The 26,173-nt window shown below is 49.1% G+C and overlaps 1 protein-coding gene across 1 annotated transcript in view; it reads right to left on the reverse strand.

Annotated features, from left to right (window-relative positions):
* Nucleotides 1-451: 451 nt before the first annotated feature.
* The window catches only part of GAB2 (GRB2 associated binding protein 2), a 124,756-nt gene continuing 99,034 nt past the window's right edge, over nt 452-26,173 (reverse strand). Inside the window, exons 3-10 of the mRNA XM_067313518.1 lie at nt 15,672-15,912; nt 10,365-10,951; nt 8,998-9,092; nt 7,465-7,747; nt 6,176-6,266; nt 4,171-4,273; nt 3,138-3,263; nt 452-1,287 (exon numbers count right to left, since the gene is read on the reverse strand). Of these exons, the coding sequence (XP_067169619.1) occupies nt 1,144-1,287; nt 3,138-3,263; nt 4,171-4,273; nt 6,176-6,266; nt 7,465-7,747; nt 8,998-9,092; nt 10,365-10,951; nt 15,672-15,912 (1,670 nt within the window). The 3' untranslated portion in view covers nt 452-1,143. The remainder of the gene's footprint in view (nt 1,288-3,137; nt 3,264-4,170; nt 4,274-6,175; nt 6,267-7,464; nt 7,748-8,997; nt 9,093-10,364; nt 10,952-15,671; nt 15,913-26,173) is intronic.

Here is a 26,173-nt window from a genome sequence, read left to right on the forward strand (position 1 = left end):
CCCAAGTCCAACCTCTCCAGCACAGCATCTGCCTTCTCCAAACAGCCTCACAGCCTCACACCCCCTTCCTCTCGTTCATCCTCACGCCAGTCACAATACACAAGGGTCTCCAGAGCCTCTTCCTGCTCCTAGTAGTCAACCACAGAGCTTCTCATGATGGTCACAGATGCAGGACTCTCCCTCTACAGGCTTCTTTTGCTGCCACGAAGGGCAGAATTTGGTTCTTAGGGCCAGATTCATGGGCAATTGGCTTCAAACAGGCAGTGGTCAGAACTTAAATTCTGCAGTCAGAAGCTGATCTCTCCAACCCATTGTCTTTGAGAGATCTTGGAAAGCATCAGCGGAAGAAGAAGACACCCCAACAAACCTTCCTGTTTCATGTGTGCATGCGTGTGTGTGTGAGCATGTGATGATGTGTTTGCACATGTATGGCGGAGGGTGAGTTCTGGGCTTCAGAGCCAGCTCAGTTGGTGGCTTTGGACACTCTTCAAGCTCCTGACAGTTAACAACCACAACCATAAACACGGAGACTGTCCCACCAGGAGAAGAATAGCTCACAGACGTTTTGAACACATCATTATTTACAAGAAATGTGACAAGGAAAGTAAAGACATAGGAATAGTCCTTGCTCAGTTTTGGGATGGGGTAGGAGGGGTCAGAGTAGAGGGCAACCATATGGAGGGGGCATGGGAATCTGAGCTGGGGAACTGATGTCCTATGAGAGATGCTGCCAAACCTGCACGGCATGGTTTGGGGGTACAGTATGGAAGAAGACGGGGAGAGATGGTGCAGTGTTAGCACATACAAGGTGGCTTTAATAGCTGTAAGCAAAAGATGTGCAGAGCGAAATCTGGTATTGCTAAGTTAGAATTCCTGGATAGTGAAACCAGCAGCTAAAGCACAAACCTAGCCACTGAACGTAGTTGGTCTTTATCACTGGCAAACAGTATCTGCCAAGTCTTCCCCTGAAATTAAGTTTCATTTTGTCTTAAAGGAAAAAATAATGAAGACCCCCTCCCCTCTGCAGACAACAGTCTTAGAAACCAGCCCAAGCAGCACTGGCAACCCCGCACGGGGCCCCAGCCTGGGAAAACTGCTTGGACGTTTGCCTGTCTAGATGGTCGTCCCGGGCTGCTGCTGGCACTACTGCTTCGTGCTCTTGGCGGGCTCTGAGGACTGCCGCACGTCAGTCCACTCCTGCATGGTGCTCTGCAGGGCCTGCGTCTTCTCCTTGTCCACTTGCACGTAATCAACCTTCTCGTCCGAGGCGACCGACGAGGTGGAGGGCTGTGGGCAGGAGAAACACAGCCACAGACTGGTCACACATTCAGCTCCCTCTCTTCCCTGCTCGTCACCCCGGGCCTCTGTCTTCTTCCCTGCAACCTTACCGTGGGTACAGCAAGGATACCTGCAGCTCCCATGCTTTCTTGAAGACTCAAGAGCTCTTCACCACCCTCCCTCGTTCTCAACGGGTCTTGGATAAAAGATTTCACCCTGCTCTGTGTCTTGTGCGTATGGGACTGGGGTGCAATAGGATGACAAAAGCTGTACCTGGTTTCTACCTGCTGAACTAACTCTGAAACGTGAATACTTGGTTGCAGTCGTGCTTTCTAACTGCTGATATTGCAGCACAGGATTGAGAGTCAAATCTGACTCATTTTCTTGCAAGTAAAGATCCTGTAGACACAAAAAATTCCCAACTCCATCCCTATTAGTTGCGTTGACTCTGTAGAGTTAAGGCACTAAATTATTTTTGTCCCCAAAACAACAGATACACCTTCAGGTTCACTCGGGAGACTGGCTGGGTGATGAGATTTATTTTTTTTTGCCATGGTTTCCTGAGCCTGGAATTTTGTCTTTCTCTACAAGTATTTCAGAGGACATGCAGCAGCTGCAACTGGAGCCAACTGATGTTTTTTAATGGGCTAAAGCCATCTTTCCAGGGCAGGTTATTATTTAAATTGGTAATACCTGCAGAAATACTGCTGGGCAGAAAGAAACAATCAAGGGACTACTGTCAGATAATGAAAAGGGCTAACCAGTGGGGCAGTTTGCCTAGGGAACAAGGTGGTGTTTGAAAAAGTTGAGGCCAACTCGCAGATGATTCCCATAAAGGTTTAAAAAAACACCTTGTCCTTGTGCCATCCCCTGGCTCAAGAGCTGCTTTGCTTATGCACACATCAGCCAGTCACTCTTCTTCCCCACCACGTGCTCAGGGTTGCACCTAGCAGGACCTGCCTCTGGTCCCCCCAGCCCACTCTTCCACCCCGGGTGTCTTCTTCATCTTAGCATGTGACCTTGCTGGGGAGGTTGTGACATCTCCATCGTCTGAGACTTTTAAATCTTGTCTGTCATCTAGGGAGAGATGGTTTGCCTTGGACATGGAGGTGCCCTGAGGTCCTTTCTTGCCCTGTTTTTCACGATTCGCTTTAAGGCCATGTTTTCCCCATGTTTGAACCTAATGAAAAGTTGCTGACAGCTGGGTCTGTAGGAGGATCTCCTTCCATGTTTCCGCATGATATTTGGAAGATGCATCCCATTCCCGACCCACCCGTTCCCGACAGCTCTTTCTTGCAAAGGCTTGATCAGCTCAACAGAATCTGGCTTTTAAATAGGAACTTCACTTTTGGAAAGCAGTTTGTGCTTCTTCTGCCCAATTGGTGCCCTTTAAAAGCACCTGATCTGCAAGAGACAGATGCTCAGCATTTTCTAAATGAGCTCCTTGAAGTAGCTCATGTGGAAAACCCAAGCCAGGATTCTGAAGACTGCTGTTTTGAAGCTCTAGCAAAGAAAATTTCTTCTGATACTTCTTGAATGTCCTCTGATAGCTTTTGAATAAGGCCTAACACAAAATCTGCAATCTATAGCTTGATTTCTGTGTTCATCAGTACCCATGAAACCCCTCAAACATCCATGCTTTTGGTTATATCTCCAGCAAGGCTGACAGGCATGTAACAAAGACTCATCCTGACCTAGCATAAATATAGCAGATCCTCAGATAAAATTCATGCCTCTGAGGTTACCATGCCACTTACTAACCCTGCCCAGGGCTCTGGCCCATACTGTAGTCTCTGTGGATAAAAACCTCTAAAAAAACCCACATTATTTTTAATCAGAAGTTTAGAAATCCCCAGTACCTTTCTGTGTGGTCCTGGCGAGCTTGGCTGGAAGTCCAGGGCCAGATAATCCACACTCCCTGAACTCTTTTTAGGTGCTGGGCTGTTGGTGCCACTAGGAACAGGAGAAGCAGAAATGGGGTTTTGCTAGTGCAGGAAAGAGACAGGAGAGATAATGAGCATTAAAATGGGAAAGAGAAAAAAAAGTACTAACACAAATCTGGCAAAGAAATGCCTTGGTTGCACTTTCACCAGAGGTCCCAGCCTGGATCTGTCCTTACTTACCTCTTTGGTACCAGGTCCTCTCTGGGGCCAGGGTCTGCAAAACTCCTGGGGGACTGGACTCAGTGGGGTTGTACATGCCCCGTGCTAACAAATCATATAAGTGCACACTCTTAACTTGATTCATTGGTGCAGTTCTGTTGCTTTTTTACAGATTTTGTTTGCATGCCTAACATCAGATGTAGGCTTAAGCATTTCACTGGAACCACACCTTAGTGAGGCCGGACTAGCGTTGGGATCCTCACAAATCACAGCTGTGCTACATGGCCCGCAGATTTCCTCTGCCCTGTTAGTTACACAACCTTAAAAATATGCTTCAAGTCAGCAGCTTTGTCGAAAGAGACAAAACCCCCTCCCTGTAACCAGTGCCACTCCCTGCTGCTGCTCTGATAGCCCCTGCCCTAGATGTAAACATGAGGTCAGCAGCTACTAGGGAAAAAAAAAGAAAAAAAAGAAAAAAACCCTACTTAAATCAGGAAAATACATTGTGAGAATCCGTAGAGGTTTTTATCACCTCTTAACTCCTGGCAAAGTAGGTAGTACATGTTCCTGCTCTCATATACAGTCAAAACCCCAATGGGATGTGTCATTTTAGGAACAAAAGCCACTGCTCTGTGTAAGGTTGTATGCTACATTCATCACTGTGCTATCTGAGCAATTTCAGTGCTTCCACAGTCAAGAGCTACGAATGTGTTTGCAGCACTGGGAAGAATATATGTCCCCCCAGGACTACATATATCTTCACTGGAGGCCCTCTGAGGAAGAGGCTTACCATTGCCACGTAATTCTCCTCGCTGTCTCCTGAGTCAGTGCTGGTGATGCTCTGCGAGGAGACAGGGCGGCAGTATTGCAAAGAGCTGGAGTTGAAAGTCTGGCTGTAACGAGAAGCGTGAATGTGTTAACTAATGGTTGCAGGTGTTATTTGTCCATTGCTGAGGAGGGATGGGAGAGGACAGCACCAGATGTCTCCACACATCACCGTGCTCAGATCTAGGCCCTGGGTCCTACTGAAGAAAAGCTGGTGGCAAAGACGGTCTCTCCAACCCAGCCTTCCCACTGTCCAGAGAAGCACTGGGTTTGGTCTTCTAAGTATTTTTCTGTCTAAGGCTTTTTAATAACACCTTGCTTGCTACATATCCTTTACTCTCCTGCTATCAGATACATAAATTCAGGCTCCATAAACTCTTTATCTCATAGGAAGTATTTAATTGTGTAGGATATAGAGCCAGCCCCCGTAGAGCTACGCAGCAGGCTTCTCACCTCCATCCTAATCGCAGCTCCGGGCTTTGTTTACTGTGCAGTAGCCTATCTGATTTTTTTTTTTTTTTTGTGGGAAAACAAAACCTCCAAGGCGTCGACTTGTTTTCAGTTGGCCAAATCTAATTATACAGAATAACATAATGTAATCAGTGTCTGGTATTAAAGCTTGTGTCTTAAAAAGCTATTTGTTGCCTTGCAGTAAAGGCAGGGTCATATGATTAGCTGATAAGGGAAAAATCCATTAGCTTCTACAGGGTCAGACGTCTTGTCAATCAAACCCTACTTTCTCTTTCCTGATGCAGTGATTTCAGCACACAGCCCTCATGCCCTGCAGTCAGTCTCCACACAATCCAATTTATTAGAAGAGTCATAACAGCCAAGCCTTGCTTCTTCCTTTTATTGGACAACATCAGACTATGAATTAGAAGCAGAACTGGAATTGTGTGAATCCTGTTATTTTTGGCGGAGAGACTTTGGTATGAAGTGCTTTGGTTTCATTTTGCAGACTTCCTCCAGGCTAAGCTTTGCTTTCAAGGCAATCAAAACAGAAATCAGTGAAACTCTGTGAGTGCGTAAACCCTGCATTTTTAGATTAAAGAGGGGTTTTTTTGCAAGAGGTGGTTGTGAAATTGCACACTGTGTCCTCAGTTCAGCTGATTCGGGCTCAATCAGATGCGTCATGAGTCTCTGCAGACCACAGATGCTGCGTCAAAGCTAGAAATCTGCGGGTGGTGTCAGATCCCAGAAATAGGAAATGTCTTCAAGTGATCTTAATTAGCTGCTCTGCCACTTGCTGGGCTTTCATGGGGAATCCTAACCTAAATTAATTTATCATGCTGCCACCAGCTATGGTGTGGGGAATACGACTCCAGCTCTTACTACGCTTGACAGAGCTTGTGAGGGGTCCAAGACAGGAACCCTTCTGCATTGACAACATCTGACCCAAATCCAAAGCCTGACAATGATCTGGCCAGGGAAATCACCATGGTGTGGCAGAATATTCTAAGAAAGTATTGCAGTATAAGTGCCCAGTTCTTATCCTCTTCCCAGATAGCTCCTGCTGGTTACTGATGGAGACAGGATCTTGGACAAACTGGACTTTCGGTCTGACCCAGTGCAGCTGTTCTTATGTTTGTATGTTCCTAATACATGACCCAAATCTGCAGCTCTTATTTCTAAAATTGACAAAACCCAAATCCTGGAATGAAAAGATCACCTAGCTTTTGGGAAAACTGAAGTCCACATCCAAACTTTGGGCTTACTTCCAGTTTGAGTCAGGACGGCACATTAGAGATGTGTCCCTTTAACAGAAAAAGGTGATGGACAGCAAGAAACCTCTGCAGAGAGCAGAGGCAGAAGGGCAGCTGGCATCACTGTGACGTTCAGGCAGAGATGTTTAACCCGTGGCAAAGGAGACACTGCAGCTACATGTAGACACCAGTGAGAATGGGACCCGGCTGGGTCACAGACCTGCCATCAGAGCAAAGCAAGCACCCATACCCCAACCAGGTACTCACGTAGGCCTGGACCAGGATTTAGTGACCGGCGATTTGAAGGGAAGCTCATCAATGACTGTGTTGTTCCTCAGGTCCAGAGGCGATGGCTTTGCTGAGAGAAAGATGACTTTGTTCAGAGGGAGGATGTTCCCTACAATTCAGCTCTCACAACTAGCACGAGAGGGGATGATTCCCAACAACATGCTGGTTGGGAATTCCCAATGGGTTTCCCATTCTGCTCTCAGGTTAATCAGGCCACCAACCCTCCTTGCTGCTGACGAGTATCCCCAGCCACAAGCCCTGCATTTGTTTATGCCAGGATTATGGGAAATGAGGCAACTTTTCCCTCTGATCCATGGCACACAGCCCCTCCTGCCAGCCCCCAAGGGTCCCCAGTGGATGGGTGGCCCCAAAAGGGGAACGTGCCTTCCAGGAAATGGAGATTTGCTAAAAATGCCCAAACAAAGAGCATAATAAGCCTGGCTCATCAGGGAACTCTGATGCCCTGTTGGACTGGGAAAAGCATCCCTCCACTCATGGCCAGCCAGAGCTATACAATACCAGCCTGCTGCTAGCACTGAGTAGTCTCTGGCCAGAACATTTCCCATGAGGATCTTAAAAAGGAAATCTGCAGTGTAATATGAAAGCTCTTCTAATCACGGTTAGTTCATTACGTGGAAGAAAACAGCACTGCTTTCTAGCCCCAGACCTCGCCTAGTGCTCTAATCTGGTTATGTTTTGACAGCCTGCAGGCAGCCAAATGGGAACCCTCCCTGCTCAGCATCTTTTTGGCTGTGGCCAAAATTCCCCGATGGTCTGGGCGATGGTCAGAGGTGTGACTTGGAGGGTGTAGGCAAAGCTCTGAGGGAAGAGCTGCCTAAAGTCAGCCAATAGGAAGCACTAGGTGAAATTTAAGCCATCAGAATATGACCCAGAGATTTTGAGGCAGAACGTAGGGAGCAGTGGAGGCAAAGGGGGTGAGGTCCTGCCTGTGTTATGCACCTTCTGTAAAGGCCAGGAAGGATTTGAGGTAGACTGTTTAGTAAGCACCACGAAAGCTGTATCTTCACCATAGTCCTCCTGAAATCAGAAGGTGATGGAGAAGGGGAAGATCTGAATGTTTGACCATGCTGTGGTTAACAAATTACACCCCAAATAGGACTAGGCAGTGATGTGCATGCCTGAAGTCCCTAGAAGATACACAAATACTGTTGCTCCATACAGTATGCACAATATGACAGATGTAGTCTGAAATAGCACGAGAACAGAAGGGTTCCTGGAAAGCTTTCCCCACAAACAACCATTCTTACCTTTCCGGTCGGGTTTAAGGTTGCGATTGACTGGTGGGGGCTGGATCTCACTCAACCGTCTGTGGCACTGTGCCATGGCTCCTCCTTTATGCACTGGGAGGGTGGTGGAGGACAACCCTACTAAGTCAAAGTGATGCGGCCCAGGGCTCATGGGGATGTAGAGATTTTGGGCATTGTCATTGGCTTTCTCCGTGTGGATCAGTGACGAGGAACCGGGGTTCATCGGGACGTAGTTGTCCTCAGAGTCTGCACTGTGGGAGCGGGCCACCACAGCCTTGGCTTGCTGGAGAACACGCAGGAGGCAAGGAGTCAGGACATGCTGAGTGCATTAGACAGTGCTCGGTCCCATCCCAGTATAAATCCATCCCTGTTGTTGTCACTGAACACTAGTACTGGGGATCAGCCTGGCTCTGACCCAGGGCCTTACATGTACCTGAACTGGTGCTATTCAGGCTTTTCCCAGAACTAGCTGGGTTGATGGGACGGACATAGCATTTTGAATGGTCACAACTCTCCCTGTTGCAGCCTGTCTGTACCTATCGCTACACCTCATCCCAGCACGGAAGGAAGGCACCATCTCTCCTCTCCCTTGCCATGAGTTTTCACAGGCAGGGCCTCCCTTGTTCCTCCACAGCAGCCTCCTAATGTGCCACCAGCACTCTCAGAGAGGTAATTACTACTGCTGGGTCCCAGGGGCCAGCAATCCCTGCGCTAGCTCTACCTCTTCTGCTTCAGCACCTGTTTGCAACGCATTGAAACATCCTGAGTTCACAGAACGGTCTTAATCCCCCAGACTTGAGCCTTTTCTCATGAACAGAGCGTGATTTGCAGAAGCGATGTTAACCTGGAAAGTCATTTTTCCCTGGGTTTTGGCCATGACTAAAATGCAATATGAAAGCCTGCTTTAATGTCATTTCCAGCTCAGGAAGTCTTAGAAAGTGCACAAAAGAGTCTGTTCTGGCAACATTTCAAATTCAGCTCAACGGCATCCCAGGCTTACAGGAGGAAGCCAAACTCCTGGGCTTTTTTGGGTCAGAGCTCCAGGCAGATAACTCTGTGGAAGCATCCAAAGCAAAGCTCTGCATGTGGTGCCAGAAAGTTAGGGGGTTGTCCCTCCACCTCCGCCTTGCCGGTCACCACTGCAGAGACCACAGTGAGCTGAACAAGGAAGGCCCAGATCCACAGAGTTATTCAGGTACCAAAATCCCTTGTAGATGTGAGACCGAGGATTTGTCTGCCAGGAAAACTGCCTGTAGCAGATTCAGGCACAATAACTATTATGAAATGGTGCTTCCCTCATATTTGGGGTGCGTATTGTGGAGCAACTGTTGCACTTCAGATTGCACAAGGGAAAAAAAAAAATCTCCCAATGGACAAGGTTTTAACTGAAATCAGTAATAAAATCATTCTTGACTCAGCTCTGTAGGACTGAACTCAGATCCCACCAGGAACAGATTTGTCTCCTCTCTGAATCCAGAAGGCACAAATAGCCTATAGCCTATAGCGCTGCAGCTGATACCAAGGCCAACTTACCAGGTAGGAGTTGTACCCGTCATTCATAGACTCAACCGACTGCACAGCACTGCTGCCACCGTGCTGGGGGTATTCATATGTCTCGCAAGAAGAAGCTGCAACACAATCACAAACACACAATGTGTCCCAGCACAACTGCTAATAAATGTGGCCCCTGGAAACAGAATCTCATATCCATATAATATGAATACGCTACCTGTTCTTGCTGTTTGTAGCACACTGCGCTGGCAGGAAGACAGGGTTTCTAGCCCGCCACATTTCCTGTGACTTCCACCACCTACCACACTCCCTCCCAATTACCCTCTCTCAGATGTGTCAACACAACTGCATGTGCAGTCGTAGCCTGGTCCTAGCCAGGACCTAGCCTGGTTCTGTCAAAGCACTGAAAAATCCCAGAGCTGAAAACATCAGATAATGTATATCACAGAGACAAAATTGGGTTAAGGGAGAGATGGGGTGAGGATGGGTTGCTAAGCTCTTAGTCTGGTCTATCTGTTGCTAAACACTGGTCTCATCTCTGCCTAAATAATACATGTTGGTATTTAGGTAGGAGGAGATGGAAGAGATGCTTCGGAGAGCTGTATATATCATTTTTGGTATGTTGTCTCTCCTACTGTTCCTTCTAAGCTACCTTGCAACTGTCTCACCCACTTACTGCCTATGGAGAAATAGCAAGGGGTAACATAACGTAGCTATATGATGTGGATTAGAATGGACGATCTGGAGAGAAATTGCTCTGTCCTAGACTCTTTCTGTTCCCTGCAGAACTAGGCACAATGTTTGGAAAGGGCACACTCATCCATGTGTCCCTTTGGGGAACATGTCTGTGGTGGTCCTGGAGAAAAATGCTCTCCACGCATGGCCAACAGGAAGGACGGTTCTGCCAGCCTGGAGGCATCAGATCTCAGAGATGTGAAAAATTACTTTCCAGTCTGGTGAGCAAAATCGAGGCAGCTACAGGTTGAAGTGAGTTCTCAAAAAACCCTGAGTTATTAACTGAACTAAAACATACAAGCTAAAAATGGCAAAAGTCTGGGCCTCAGCAGCAAAATCTGGTGAAAGACCAATGGGGTCGGTGTGGGTGTAAGTGGGCTTGGGGTTTTGATTCAAGGCACAATACAGTCAAGAGCCAGCTGAGCGGCTGGGGTGTGCAGAGCACTGATGGATGTCTCTACAGGCCACAAGCCCATCTTGTAGAAAGAACTGGGCCAGATCCTCCTGGACCTGCAAGGGCTTCACTGTGTTCAAACCCATTATGCTGGCTTATGCCAACAGAAGCACTGGCCCTACAGAAATGGAGTTGTACTGTACCAGCCAATGTCACTAGCTGGTAGAAAGCCACCCCTCCTCTTCATCCCCAAATTTACCTCTGTGTAGCCTGCTGTTCTCCACCGCCGGTAGCGTGTTTCTCCTGGGAATGGTGGCTGCCATGGGGGCCAGCCCTAAGCTTTCGCTGGCCTGGGGTCTCTGCGGTGGGCTGCCCCACCGCGGCTCCATCTGCCCGGGCTTCGGGGGCCGTGGGGGTGGCGCGGCGGGCGAGTCACTGGCAGCCACGGCCAGAGTATTGTGGTTCTTGTCCAGTGTAAATGTCCTGGGGATCTGATAGACGGAGAGAGGGGTGGAAGGGATGTCGTAGGAGTCTGTAGAGAGCTCCCCAAACTCCTTACATAGGGTGTTGTTGGGAGTCTTAAAGGTATAGACTTCCTCGTTATCCGTTTCGGAGCTTGTGAGGCTCGACTTGGTGTGGGTGTAGGAACCGAAGCTGCGTGGGAGGTCGTATGCACTGTCCCTGAACTCTGAGTTGTGCCGGCTGGGTTTTGGCAGGCTATAAAAGCCGTGGACCTGTCCGCTGACCCCGTTCATGCAGTGTCCGTTGCCCTGGGAGAGCTTCTGAACAGCTGTGTCGCTCCTCATGAAGAACGAGGACCTCGTGGCCTGGGAGAAACTGGCACTCCTAAGGAAGAAAGGGAGAAGGGGGCTTAGAAGTGTGGGAGAACCTATCCTGGGCTTGCACCGCGCACCTCAGCCTCAGCCAAGCTGGTGTCTGCCCCCGCAACTCTGCTGCACGGTCACAGACCAGACCCAGCTCTGTCCCCTCATTTGCAACCCTTCCAACCCATGTTGCCCACCCCTCCTCTTCAAATCCAGAGAGGATTTGAAGGCAGAAACCTGGGGGGGCTGGAAGGGAACAGTGAGGCTCGGACAGCCTGGGGTCGCAGGAGGAGCAGATTATGCCTTTTTTCTGGCTGAGAGGAACAGGTGATCATACCACCATGGCTGGTAGGACTGATGGGGAACACTGGTGATCAGCACAATTGCTTGGTGGCAGGTTGCTCTCTGCACCAAGTTACAGGTGAGCTAGCCCATTTTTCTGCTGCTCTCCAATAATTTAACGCCACTTGACTTCCTCACAGCACTACTCAAGACAGGGAAGGGATTCCTCCATGCAAACACGCTCATATAAACTGTCCACAGAATTAGTGGAGGGAGACAAGTGTGTCTAGAGCACATTTCATCTCATTCAGGAGGGCTGTAAAAAGGGCCAGATGAATCACACCACAGAATTGCTCGTTCCTCTCCAGGTGATTATAAATGGGGCTAAGTTTGAGGGGCTCTGGTGATGTCCTTGTTACCACTGCTGCCATTCAGTTCCCGCAGGTTTGCTACATGGCACCCTGGCAGGGCAACTGGAACATCTCAGACCCAGCTCTGACCTCACTGAACATGCCAACAACCCGTTTTGTACTGAAACACCTTCAAAATGCCTAAGCACCACCTATAACTTCAACCTCTTCCCAGAGGGAAGCCCATATCATGGGTGGGAGGTGCGCGCACAGAAAGCTTCATGGCTGAACTATGAACGAGCCTTTTATTCAGGCATAAATTGCTCCAAATAGGCAATTTTTGCATCAGGTGAGAACAAACCAAAGCTGTAAAGATCCACCCCAACAGAGTGCATCATTGTCATCATCATGCCTCTGCCACCCAACAGCCAATGCAGGAAAGAGGCTCATTTTCACACCCTCCTTGTAAATTCATTTGAGAGAGACTTAAAAAAACCCTTATGGGGATTTTCAAAGTGTTCAGGGAATGTCGTGTTCATGCCCTCTTGCAGGGCAACAATCCACCTGCTCGGAGAGCTAGACGAGGTCATTCCTGAGCAGGTCGTGGGAGGACTGGAGGGAAAGACTCCACGCGAGCTCTCTGCAAAGCTCACCAGCCTCTGCTCTGTCTGATCTGGTCCCTTAGATGTGGTCCTGCCTGGGCAATCCCCCAAAACTGGGGTGTTAGAAGGTCAGTAGCCAAGTGTCTCTTGGACCCTGTGACACTGCTCGTACATGACTCCTGTCTCAGGGATCGCCCTTCTGTTCCCTCCTTGCTGCTGCCGGACTCGCTGAGCGTCCCTCACTGTTTGTTATTTGAGCCCTTGCGGCTGGTGGTGACAGAGACAATTTCCTTCCTTCGGCCCAGAGAGCTGTAGGAAGTCAGGGATGGGTAAAGACATGTTTTGTTTTTCTCTTCCTTTCATTGTGGCTCTGTTTAACTGCTTTCTGTCTGGTGGTTATGGGCCTGAGCTGTCGTCGCCACGTAGGCTGTAGGATGGGGTGTTTGAGGCACATTTTTGGTGTCTCAGGCTGGATGACTGCACGCCGCGCAGCCCGGAGGAGGTGAGCTACATAACCGGCAGCTCCTTTCCTCATTTGGGACCCAGGTTTTGCAGCACCTATCTCAGCCGCAGGGCGAGAGGAAATAAATAGTCTCATGGTTTAATTCAGATTTACAAAACCTTTCAAGTTCCTTGGGGTGAGGGGGCAGTGTGGTCATTAGGTCCTTGCTTTGTTAATGATTCTTTGATTTGTATGGTGGTCATGCCAAGAGACACCAGCAAAGACCAAGGCCGCATTAGGCCAGGCACTCTGGAGACCTAGGTCCTCTAATGACTGCTCATTAGCCATTGCTTCTCTGCTGTCAGTAGATCCCCTCCAAAGCCCTCTGGCAAAGCATGCATTTCATCTGCTGCTGCTGCCTGTTTTATCCCTCCTGCTGCTATTGCATTCCTCTTAAAGCACTTAAACTCCACTTTTTTTGCAGAAGATCACAAGTTCTATGAGCTTTCTGGGTCCATAACCCCAGCAGAGGAAATTTTTCTAGTCAGAGGAATCTCCAATTGGCCACACGAAATTTGGACTTTTGACTTTTAGCTCCTACTGCCTCAGTTCCCCCTCCATAAAGCAGCTCCACATCCTGCAAGATGTAAGGATATGTAGTAGCTGCTTGTGAAGTGCTGAGATAGGAAAGTGAGCAGCATTGGAGACAAGTGTGGGAGGAAGTGATGGCTCCATCTTCAGAGCAGGTTGGGACTGAGGTCTGGAAGTCATGGGGCCATTTCTAGCAGTGCTGCTGAATAAAATACAGCCAGGCTGCTTGCTCAGGGAGCTCTCTGAAACAGGCGCCCAAAGCTGTTACCCTGCAATGAAGATCTAATGCATATGCACCAAGAGGGCCAGTTCAGGATGAGCCGGCAGCTTTGGGCTGGATTCATTTGGTTGCACTGAGGTACAACTACGCGTGAGCCAGGCCTTTCAGGATCGCGTGCCGACAACCATAAAGGGAGCTTAGGTCCATTTAAATACCTCTACATAGACTCCTAAATGTAGGTGTCTTTATCTGGAGCTGAATCTTGCCCTGTATCAATCACAGATGGTGGGAAGAAATGAAATGCTTATTGGGGGGGTGTCACTTTTCCTTGGCTGGGAAGAGCTGGGAGATGCTGGTTTGCACGGCGCCGGCAGGGCTGATGCTGCGCAGGGACAGCGACACTGTTTCCTGGAGCCATCACGAGATGGCGCTCAGAAATAGGGCTTATTTGGGGGAAAAAGAACCCTGATGCCGCGATAGGACAAATGAATCCTCCCGGCCTTTGACGTTCAATCTGCCCGTGAGATATCTGGACTCTGGCAGGACCCAAAGTATCTCAAGGGTTAATTATTCAGCATCGCCTGCCAATTAGCTACTATCATCCTCATTTTATGGATGAGTAAAGTAAGACCTCCAGAGTAGCAAGGGGAGCGATTCGCAGCAACCGTGCAGCCTGGCTCCGCACACTAACCATTGATCACTGCAATTATTTCTAGCTCAGTTGTGGATGCTGTCGTTGGCCAGTTTGTCTCTGCCCAAAGCCCGGGGAGCTGGTGAGGGGTGAGTCTGGTGCGTGCCAAGCCCCGGCCTTTGCTCCATCTTTCTGTGGGTCTTAGCTGCGGCCAGGGTGGGTTCGGGCAGCTGTTCGCTTACGAGAGGTGTCTAACAGCTGGAGCATCACAAAGCTTTTTTAAACACTGTTCCATTAACTCCATCTGAAGTTAATTTTCTCCCCTCTCCCCCCTTTTTTTTGGTAGTAAAAGGCAGCTGCAGCAGGAAAATTCAGCAGAGGCTCCAGCCCGGTCTCTGATATCCCACCAAGCCAGCTGGGCTCGGACTGCTTCTCCCTTGATTCCCTCCTCATGCTCCCGCAAGCCAAAACTCCTCAAGCCAAAACTCCTCACTATTTAAGGCAACTGGCTCGGTCTGGAGGCGGAGAGTTGCTGTTCACTCATAAATACCACGGGCTGCTGTGAAGCTGCATGAGCACTGGACTTCGGTGGGTTTGCATGAATGCTGTCTGAAATGGCAGAAAGGTAGTGGCAAACCCACCTGCCTGTCCTCGCTGTTAGGTTTCCTTACGAGAGGATTAATGGTAGGAATTAGGGCCCTCTTTGCTGAAGAAGGAGTGGAAAGCCAGCGAGGAGAGGATTCCCCCGAGGGGAGAAATTCCTGGCTAGCGTTGCCAGCTCCAAGCTGTTTCTCCTCTGCAGCTCTTGGGCAGACAGTGGGTTATGGACACAGAATCATGAAGAAAAGGAAGGGCCCTTTAGATGTCACTTAGTCCTTCTCCTGCAGGCTCATCTCTCTGAGCAATCCCTGCCTGGCACTTATTGAAGGCACCTCAAGGGCCCCAGACACTCTTCTTCAACCCCCTTCCAAATGGGAATCTGTGTCCCATCACTTCTTGCCCTGCGAACATGGAGAACACTTTGTCCTTCACCTCCCGGCAACATTTCACGTAGCAGAGGCCTCTTATCACGCCTCCCCACCTCCCTCTCTCCTCCAGACAGCAAGAGTCTGGCAGCCCTTCCCCAGGGCATGAGGTCTTCTCCAGATGCATGGGGGCAGAGAGAGGCTCTGCAAACTGTCCATGAACTGTGGGCCCACACCGCAGACGAGATCCTCAGCAATGGTGGGGTGGAGGCCACCCTGCCAAGGCTGCTCTAAATTACACGGTGAGCCAAAGCGTGTTGCCAAAATCTCCAGGGGCTGGGAAACGGGGAGCTTGAAGCTGCCATTGCCCTCCTCTGCCTGCTCCGAAGCAGACACTATGCCTTGGCCCAAGTGCCATTTGTGTCAGCAGAGCAGGATTATAAGGTAATTTGGGCTGGGTGGGACCTTGGGAGGTCTCTTGTCTAGCCTCCTGCTCCAAGCAGGGTCAGCAATGAGCACACACCAGGTTGCTCATGGCTTTATGCGGTTGGGTCTTGAACACCTCCAAGGATGGAGTCAGGTTATGTTGTTTGTCCCCAGCTTCCCCCAGCCCTCCCTTGGCTGTCCTCCGAGATTTGCTCCCAGAAAGCTGACAGTACCTTGCATTTTCTGATTTTCTACTCATGCACTGGTGCAGGAAAAGGTAGTCCTGAGGGGCACTGGCAGACAGGGTGGTCTGGATGTGGTTGGCCGGTGAGTCGAAGGTGAACAAGGTAGGCTGGCTGGAGTGGGACGGCGCTGAGGACTTGCGGTCTCGGAGCAGGTGGTGGTTGGAGCCGCTCAGCTCGGCCGGGGAGGAACGTGGAGCATGGTTCATGGAGGCGATGCTCCTCAGGGTATCTGTGTGGGGAAAAACACACCAGGTCATTTATGTACACCAGGTCACATCCAGCTTAGCAGCTTCAGCCACGTCTGGCCTGCCATTCTGCCAGTGCTTGTGTGGCCCTAGGTACCCTGGGGGGTTAAGGACAGAACTGGGATGGCAATTCAAGCTGCTTGACACCACAGACAGGCTTCCTAGCCACTGGACCAGCCTGTCCCGACAGGCTAGCACAACTTGCTGGCTACTAGCCAAATTCCTCACATTTGCTAGCCTATGATATCGGCTGCGAATGACTAACAGAGCACAGAAACAGTGAAACTGCCCAGGACACCGTGGTCTGAGGCTCTCAAGTTTCTTCTCACTTCCAGAATGAGACCAAACCCCACCGGTAAATGGGCAAATCTGTGGTGTCCCCACTTAAATAATTACAAGATTTAAAGCCTTCAGGGCGATGCCCTTCCCAAGCTTGAATGAGGCACATCAAGACTGTACGTGTGGCTGTTGGTGTCCCACTGCAGGTCCTTGGTCTGCCCCAGGACACGTGCTGTACCGTGATGGAGAGCGAAGCAGATGTTCTGGGGACCTTCTCAGTGGGAGGTCTAACACCTTTGCCTGTGAGGCACCGGACTCAGTGACCCACGTAGCTCACATTCCTAGGATTTTCCTTCATTTTCCTCAGAAACGTTAGATTACATATGTGCTCAGGCATTTATGGAGATCTGTGGGGTTTGCTTATGGCTCTGAACATTGCAGTCAAAGAGAACCAGACCCCCCCTGTCTTCAGCAAATGCAGCCACAGGTGCCAGCTGGGGAAATACTGAGGCATTTCATCATATTTAGGTTATTAGGTGACTATATTAGGTGACTGCAATCCTCTCAGCTTCCGCATCATGCTCAGCTCAGCCTCTACTGACATGATTTAGGTTGTCCTCTCCATATCTCTGTCTAAGGTCATCACTGCAACCATTTTACGGTGGATAAACTGAGGCACGGGGCAGGAATGTGGATGGGCACAATGGGCAGCAGAGACCAAAAAATATTCCCAGGTTCTTCAGTTCTCGACCAGTTTTGTGACTTCAAAAGACTTTCTGCTGTTTTCTGGTAGCAAAATGGGAGGCAGACGCAAGGTTTAACTTCCAGTCCCATCTCCTGCCCACAGCCCTTGTTCAAGGAGCAATACACTTTAAAATATTAAGTCCATTTCTACTCAGAGTATCCTAGAGGTCACGAATAATCACCCTGCTACTCCAGCTCTCTGATAAATGTACTCCAAGAATTTGAACGAGGAATGAATTTTTACAGCCAAGCTGTAAACCCCATTAAAAAAAAAATCAAACTGCAGAATATATTGGAAAAGCTGATCCATCTCGGGCTCCAGAAGCTGCAGCGGTCTGTCTGCCATGCATGCACTCCCAATGTGGAGAAAACACTCATCATGTGGCACTGAAGTCACTCTTTTTCATAGCTGTGATTTTAACTGATTTGCTGCTGATGGAAAATAAGTTAATGAAAAAAAAAAAACTCACAAAAACTCACAACACAATTCAGTCCTTTTCCTGGAGTGATCTGGAGGACCGCAAAAAAGGCGGTGTACCTACCTCCGCCTGATGCCTTGCTATATGTTTTTCTGGGGGCACGCCATCTGAATTAAGAGTGATCCAACCAGCCAGGAGGGTGGTGGGAAGCAAATTAAATACAGCCTGGTTCACAGGAGCACGCCGCGGGACGAGGCTTTGCATTAAGATCAGCCTTGCAGAGGGAGAGTCTGAACTCAATTATGCTGGCAAAGAGCACGGAAACGAGAGCAGAATTTGTCCCAGCTTTCAAATAAGATTTTGATCGCTCCACAACCCATTATCCGCCTCCAGGACCGTTGGTAAGTGCCTTCTAAACACTGCATTTGTTTAACCCTTCCTGAGAGATAAGGCTGGTGGGAAGATAAGGATAGCAGCACTTGCTCGAGTCGAAGGTTCCCGTGAGCCGGGACGCCATCCCCAGCGGTGACAGATATGCAGCGAAACGGTGCATGGAGCACTCTTTCCCTGGGTAAATCCACCCAGTTTTTGGCAATCACCGACCTAAGAATTTCTGACATGTTTCCCCTAACGTGATATCAGGTGCCTCCTCAAATTTGGTTTCAGAAAGTGGCCAATGCGCAAGATTTTTCATATTTTACAGACTTTTCAATCTCTCTATCAACTCCTTCCCTCAATACTCAAATCCTATGAGAAATTTTGGGCCTGACCCCCTCCCTGAATGCAGAAATGTAATCACGAACAGGCTCTAGCTCTCCGTCTCCGTGAAATGGCCGCTGTGCCTTAGACAAAGAGCTGCTCCGCATGGGGCGATTTTTCACCGGCTTCGAAATTGTGTCAAGATATAAAATCGATCTGTCTGCCGTTCTTTCCCTACCATTACATTTTTTCCCTGAGATACTGCAAACTTCTACTGAGACAGAGAAAGTACATTAATAAAAACCAAAGCGTGTGGCTTGACTCTATTGTTTGGTTTGCGCTGAACACAGGAAGGATCAATATTTAACATTGACATTAATGGTGTGGGATGAGAGTTTAAAACTCCAACTCCCGTCTTCTTTGCATGGTCATTAAAGATCCCTTGGTGCTTTTCATGGGAGTAAATGGCTGTCTCAGTGTCCTTGGACAAAACAGTTCCTTGACCCTCATTGTTATTAAATATTTATCCTATACTAGTGCAGACTGATCCTCACTGAAAAGGGAGCCCGGTGAGCTTCAGCAGTATAAATATAGCTGGCCTTGAGCCAACCAGCGTGGCAGAGACCACGTCCACATTGCTATCCAAAACAGCTTGGCCATGTCCAAAGTGCCTACCAGGTACCCAGTCCTGCCACCTCCCAAATCCTGACTGGGAAGTTCCCATGAAATTGGTCCTGGCCAAGACCCTTCCAAGGAGGGGAGGTCAAAAATTTAATAGTACCGAATGATGGCAGATCAATGCCATGTCGCTGTCCTGGAAGCATTTAGCTAACCAGCGCGAACGTCGCCTCTGTGGACGTCTCTGCTGTTAAGCAGAAGACACTGGGGTGTGAGCTGGTTGTCCACACTGTTCGGTGGTTCTGGTCTACTCCCACTACAGCATCCTCCATATCAATGCCTGGGCTTGGTTTTGGGAACTGTTGCCCACAGGCAACACCTGGGGAAGTGGTCCGGATGAGATTGCACCATGTTGGGCTCCTTTTGTCCTGAGCTCTCCTCCACCACTATCCCTGCAAGCTTTGTGCTTCCAAAACCTGTCCACATGCTCCCCAGCTCTATCAAGCATGCTCTTTTCCTGGTGCAGCCAGTTTGTAGGTCCGTGCGTGGCTGCATGAGTGGTCCCACCACAGAGGGAACAGGAATGTGGCTCCTGCCTCCCCAGACAGCTGCTTTAAGTTGCACTATTACTTTGACAGCCCCAATGCAGCCATCAGAGTGTGTTTATGCTGCTAAATATAACAGGCCTGATCTCCGGTCTGGAGACCATGTGGCCTGGCCTGGCTCATGTCCACCGGCCTAAACTCTCTTCCCATGAAAACAGTGGGAAGATGCCCACAGGGAATTGCCCCTGACCAGTGCTACAGTCCCCTGGGCATTGCTTGGGAGGGTGTTGGGCAGCACAGGCCAAAATATGCCAGGGAGTTCACAATTACAGAGTTGGGATGATGGCGGGACCTGCATGACTGATGTACTAGTGCTGACATGGCCGAAGAGGAGAGCCAGGGCTTGGCCTGATGCCGGCCACCTCACAGATGCTTCTTGCCCCCTCTCTCTCTCACTGCTCTTGAGTTCCCTGCAGCATTGGACTCTGTGAGCTCCTATTTGCTTTAGGAAATTACCCTTTGCACCAGCCTAGCTACTTGGGCAGCCATTTTACAACCCATCTCCATCCTCTGCTGTGCCACCCCATGCCATCCAGACGCTTCCGTGGAGGAGATGTTTCTTGCTGTAACCCTGGCCTGGCAGTGGTTTGCCTGCTGCACTGCAAATTAAGAATGCAATATTTGCAGAGTCCATGCTACCCACCAAATCCTGCACTGCCAGAAGACATACCCCTTTTTAAAAATCAGTTTGATTTGGGGAAGTTGGGAGCACAGCACAAAAGCAGCAGTCATTGAAAGCAGGATTAATTACTCTGTAGTTATCCCTGTTACTCCGAAAGCATAAAACAAGACAGGGGATGAAGGGGAGCAACGGGCAAACTCCAGTAAAAGCATGCTGCTTCCCCAGGGGAAGCCTCTCTATTGATGGCGGCATCGATTTTCAAAATGAATTCCCACTCCACTTCCCACAGCGACCCGGACGCTGAGAGCATTAATGGGAGTGAATTCAGAACTCACTTACGCCATTAGGTTTGTGAGATGAACTCCATAATAGCAGGTGAGAGATAGATGGTTTCATTGGCCTGCGAGGGTATTGCAAGGGCTGGAAAGATAGATCCTACTGCTGCAGAAGAGAACTGCCAAGACTGTTCTTTATTTTATTTTGTTTTTTGTTTTTTTTTGCACTAGAGAAAAAAGGCCGCCTTGTGCGCCTGGGTCAGACATTGACAATGGGTCCTTCTGGTGGAGCGGAAAAGAAGACAGGACCGCAGTAAAGAAAATCAAGGCAGAAAAATTATCTTTGATGAGTACTAAGTGCTTAAGGAAAAGGCCAAGACATTTATGCTTTCATATGGGCCTGAAATGGAGAGAGGTTATCATTTGGGTGAGCCCCTACAGGGAGAATTACGAGCCCTGGGAAAGAGGCCTCACAAGACCTTGAAAGAGGTCATTTCAGTTCCCGTGCTGCAGCTCCCTGCTCTGAAGTGATGGGGATACAGGCTCCTTTCCTCTGCCCATGTGGGTCAGTTAGATAACAATCTTGTGGTGCTGCACAACTTGCACAGCATGGTGCTGGGCATGAACCCAGCGCACCCCCACTCCTAGCCACTCTGGGCATCGTTTCCATGTGGATCGTGGACCACAAGGACAGTCTGGCCAAGAGCAGCCAACACCCAGAAGAGCAACACTTCACCTTCCCCTGTGGTCCTCTGTCTTGGAGAGATGGGGGCTTGGGCATGTGTCCCCCACTGGTGGTCCTTGCACAGTTGGCAGTCGCAGATGTTAGGAGGCAAAATGCCTCTTTTGCCCTACACAGTCATCCGTCACTATCTCAGCAGGCTTGGTGCCCTCAAACACCTCAAAAGTCAGATGTGAGGGCTGTCAATAGATACCTTTTGCTTTCGTGCTATAAACCCATTTCTCCGGTGGGATGGGGCACTGCCCACATGTTTTCACAGACCCTTTGAATGGTAAAATGCACAAAAAAGTCGTAATTAAATCTCACTGAACATGTAGCCAATCTGCTCTTGGTGGACGGGGTGGCAGGGAGGGAGGCAGGCTGAGCAGTGTGGACATATGCCAGTTTGTGTCTCTTGGCCTTCGGGCCTAGGATAAGCCTGTGGCCCTCATTTATTTAACAGCGTAGATGTAGCCTCCAAATGCCTTGGCTTTAGGTTGAGATCTTGAGTTTATGTTGAGGGAATGCATCAAATAATAAAGCCAAGGAGGGATCAGATCCTGTTCCAATTCCTATTGCCATTCCCAGGGGGGCAGAGTTAAGGTTATGTGGCTGGGCCATATGGGAAGTGTCATCTTAACCCCACATTTCCTGGACGGTCCTCCTCTGAGTTCTGGGAATTCAGCTCTCACGGTCTGGAAAAGGCAGTGCTGGACGCCTACAACTTAAACTTCATGTCAGCAGCACGGATTGCATGCAAATGTCTCCTTGGGTTCATGCTACAGATGTTGCACTGATCCCTGCAAGAAACGGAGCCAGATGCTCAGCTGGTGATTTGGTACAGCCCTGCAAAACACCATGTTGCAGTGCTGGCTTTTGTCAGCTGAAGGCTTGGCCCTCTGTAACCCAGGTTAAGATGTGCCTGTTTGGCCATATGTTGCAGCAAGGAAAAACCTAGTTGGGAATCCGTCCCTGAAACAAAAATATGCAACTAGAAGCATGGCCAGCAACGGTATTGACTAGGCTGGGAGCCAGGAATTTTTTATGAATGTTTTCGATCCCCAAAAGTGGCATTTCCCTCACTGCTGACAGCTCTCAAATTCCCTTGCTTAGAGTGCTTGACTATTGCTATGTACACATATTTTTACACAATGTTCCTGTGCTTATCTGAGTAAAATAATTACTCAGTCTCTTTTGGAAACTGTTGCTCAGAAAAGCCTTTTTAACCATAGCAGCTAACATGACGACAGCTTTGCCTGCCTTAAGTCAGAGGCTGCATCTAAAATTCCTTACACTCATGGACTTGAAAAAGTGCACCTGGAAAGGCTGCGATTCTTCATCACAGATAAATCCCCCGGCTTCTGTGGACAGTTGCAGCAAAGGGGCCAGATGTGGTTTTCAGCCTGCCTTGAGCAGCGCACAATTGCCCATGATTTGTACACAGCGCTGGCCCGTGCGGGGATTGATGCTGCAAGATAAAGCTCTGGCAAATAAGGCTAATAAATGCATTTTTGGATGATCTCTGTTCTGGAAGAAATAAGGGTCTGTGCTCTAGAAGAGCACACCGCACTAATCGATCCCACCGGTCATTAGTGATTCATCGTTTCAGCTTGTGTTTGTGCTTCAACCATATGATACCTGCCTGTGATGGGAAATGGCAAAGCCTGAGACCTCTCTGCTGACTTTGTGCCAGTTAAAACTTACAGCAAATGATTTTTTCATGAGGGAACAGTAGAAATCTGCTAGAAATAGTCCACTAAGAGGCAACAGGGGAGAGGAGGGCTCATGTGCAACCCTCTTTCCTATTTTTTGGAGCTGCGCCTTCATTTATTAGCAAAAGATGATAGGCAGTTTGGATCCCTAAATCCTGTCCTGCATACCTTAGGGTACCCTGGCTGCTTTGCACTGCTCAAGGGATACAACGTGAAAGCAGATTTGGTTTCTCAAGTGGCACTTTGATCTCAAACGTAAGACTTGTCTCATATGCTATGGGCATCACGAATGAGTGAAAAGGCCACCTAAATCTCTGGGATGGAGACCGCGGAGGACAACCCTGCTCCTCGGACACCAGGAGGGCAGAGTTCCTCTCTGGCAGAGATGTGTCACAGGCTCATGGGGCCATATGCGACGCTGGAGTGACTTCCCGGAGCAGTGAGGGATCCTGCCTGCATGTCTGCACCCACTGCCAGCGGCACATTTCTGCTGACTCTAGTGGAAATACACAGCAACATCTATTCTTAAAAAAAAAAAAAAAAAAAAGACAAAAAACCCTACCAAAACAAGGCACTTCACATGCTTCTCCTGGCATGGACAGAACAAACAACCAGCAGAACAAACAACATGTCTGGTATATTAGCATGTGTGATGCATTGCCAGAAGTCCCTAGGATACTGTGAGGATGAGTGTGGCATAGGAGGAACGTTTATTTAACAAGCCTTCCCCATTCCTTCCCATTTGGGTGGCAAATGGACAATCTGTTGCGCAAAAGAGGGATAAATACCCTGCTTGAGCAGGGGGGTTGGACTAGATGATCTCCAGAGGTCCCTTCCAACCTCAACCATTCTGTGATTCTGTGAAATGCTCCTTGTCAATTTGAGGACACTTGGCAAGTCACCTTATAAATGTTTAATCCGATAGGTTAGTGGGAAAGCTAGCTTGAACCAGATACTTTTCCCTCTCCTGTTTCTTGCTGACAGGTTTTCCTTGTGGCCTTCTCTGTTTTCACCCCGCACGATCTCCGCTTGCATTTGGTGCCCTTCAGAGTTTTACTTAATGTGAAAATCCTTCACCCATCTCTGCACTTCTGGGAAGCACTAAGACTGAGAAACCTATTGCATTGCTGTAATTTAAAACCCAACCCAATGGCTAGGCTGAAACTTGACCATTGAGTGGCCACGTGCCGCTCCAGAGAAACCCGAGGAAGTCATGGTCCCAAGTGGAGCACGGGGGCTCCTCAAAGGCACGGTGACCGCTGCTGTCGGCATTGGGACGTGCATTATCTGCTCCTCCCTGGTTTGCTCAGTCCCTGGTTTCCAGCGTGGAGACCAGCTCCGGCCCCTACTAGAATTTCAAAACTCGCACATAATCTATGCTGAAATACAACCCGTGACAGATAAATCACGCTGAGAGAGAGAGAAAATGAATCTTGTGAGATTTAAGCTCTTTTGTCAGCCAGTGAGTTTGATGGAAGAGAAATGTTTTCGACTCTTTGTGATGTGTGCAGGTGATTATGCAGGGAAGGGGAGGGTAAGCTGCATGAAAGCACTTGGATATCGTGATATCCAGCATTGCAGTGCCCGAATTTTGGGTGTCAGACCGTGGAAGTGAACTCACAGGGCAGAGCTCAGCACCTGCACTTCCAAAATGGAGGAGAGGACCTGTATCCAGCATGGCTGTAGGTGGGAAACGGATGCTCTGAGGGACCCTCAGATCAGGTAGGACTGCTGGGCATGGGCAATGCCTCCTAACTGAGTGCCTAAGGGAGTTGTTATTTCAGGAAATCTGTGCACTTTGGCATCTCGAGCACCTAGGATGGTCTTTGTGGGATGTCCAGCTCCTCCTCCTTGGCTCGAGCTTCCAAGTCTTGCCTGCTCCTGTTTTTGGGCCATGTTCCCCAGGTTCTGCCCTGGAGCACCTCACCTGCTTCCATCAGTGGGGACTAGGTGGACCAAGTTCTCAGGCAACGAAATTTGGATAAACTTTTTGCTCTATGCTATCAAGCCCTGGAAACAACATGTATCCTTTCCACTTCTGTCCATTGAAGAGGAGCTGAAGGGCAGGGAAAAAGAGATACTGGGCTTTGAAGACTTTCTTTTCTAGCCTATTTCTGTTGCTTATTTCCATGTGCTTTCTAAAAGCTGTACGAGGCCGGATGCTAGGTGCTGGACAGACTGGCTGGGGAGAGGAAGAGCATCCCCAATTTACAGACAGGGGCACAGATGCACAGAGAGGCTAAGGGCATGGTTTCTCTTACCCAGTTTCAACCATCTAAATGACATTTAGCCTGAGCTACTCACTCTACAGAAAATGGGAAGAAAAGGTGAAACACCTCAGTTATCTTAAGCATCTAACACAGGATGAGGAGAATTACCCTATAAAGGTCCCTGAGTCTCTCCCTCAGCCACAGAAGGTCCACCTCCAGGCTTGGGTGAGCTCCTTGAACATGAGGTAGCTGAAGTGGGATGCTGCAAGCCCTTCGAGGTCTGAGTACCTTCCTACGAGAAGCCCATAGCAGTGTTAAGAGGGGACCCTGGGATGCGAGAGCCTTGTCTGGGGTTGGAGCAGAGGCCATCCCGCAGGACCCCAGCCGGCAAGCCGAGCAGGTAGTCTCCATCTCTTTGGGCTGCATGTCGGCATCCCTCTCCGCATGGCACGTCACCACCTTTTTTCCTTCTCACAAGCTCGTTGCTTAATAAACAGATGGTGCTGCTCCACGTTGTTTCCGCTTGTGTTGTTCAGTTTGTGCGTTAGAGAGAAACCAGTTGATGGGAGAGGCAGAGAGTGAGACAAGGATCAGAGGAAATAAATAACATCCTCTATGCCCATTAGTGTCAGCGCTCTGCCTGTGTTTGTAAGAACAATTAAAAAAAATACAGAAACATGGGCACTTTCTCCAGCATTGCTAGCCTCAGAGGAGCATGGGAATCAGGAAAAAAAAATCACAGCACTGGAGAGCAAAAGAGAGAAAGAGAGAGATGAGGGAAAAGAGCCAAGTCAGATCATCCCGACCTCAAAGCATTATATATCTCAGTTATTTTAACAGAAATCAATTCTTTGAAGGACAAAGGGGGGAAAAGGGAGAGAGAGACTGCGACATAAAAGGCAGAGCTCTGCTCCTCTCAGAGCGGCCTTGTAGTTCACAGGAGATTTCCCCACCACATGTACACACACACACAAACATGAAGGCAGGCAAATGCAAACACGGCTGCTTTTCTAGTGTAAAAAGCACAGAGCGCCTTGGAAATGCAGGAAGGGAAGGGGGTCAGATACGCTGAGAGTTTCTTGTTTGCCATGACATGGGACGTTCATGGCACGTGGGCTCTGTCCTCCAGCAGGAGAAATGGGCACCAGCCTGATTCAGTCCTGGGACTGCATTAAAAGCTGAGTCAAGGCTAATTCTGCTCTCCCATAATGTCATGAATCTCCAGGATGCCAACCAAAAAGCGTGATGGGCGTGACTGTGCCATGTTCAGCTCCTTGTGCCTGACTCCATCCACCACTGCTACCCTGGCGGGATTTGCACCCTTGGATGTGTCTCCACACC

Source organism: Apteryx mantelli, chromosome 1, assembly GCF_036417845.1.
Source record: "Apteryx mantelli isolate bAptMan1 chromosome 1, bAptMan1.hap1, whole genome shotgun sequence".
Taxonomy (NCBI): domain Eukaryota; kingdom Metazoa; phylum Chordata; class Aves; order Apterygiformes; family Apterygidae; genus Apteryx; species Apteryx mantelli.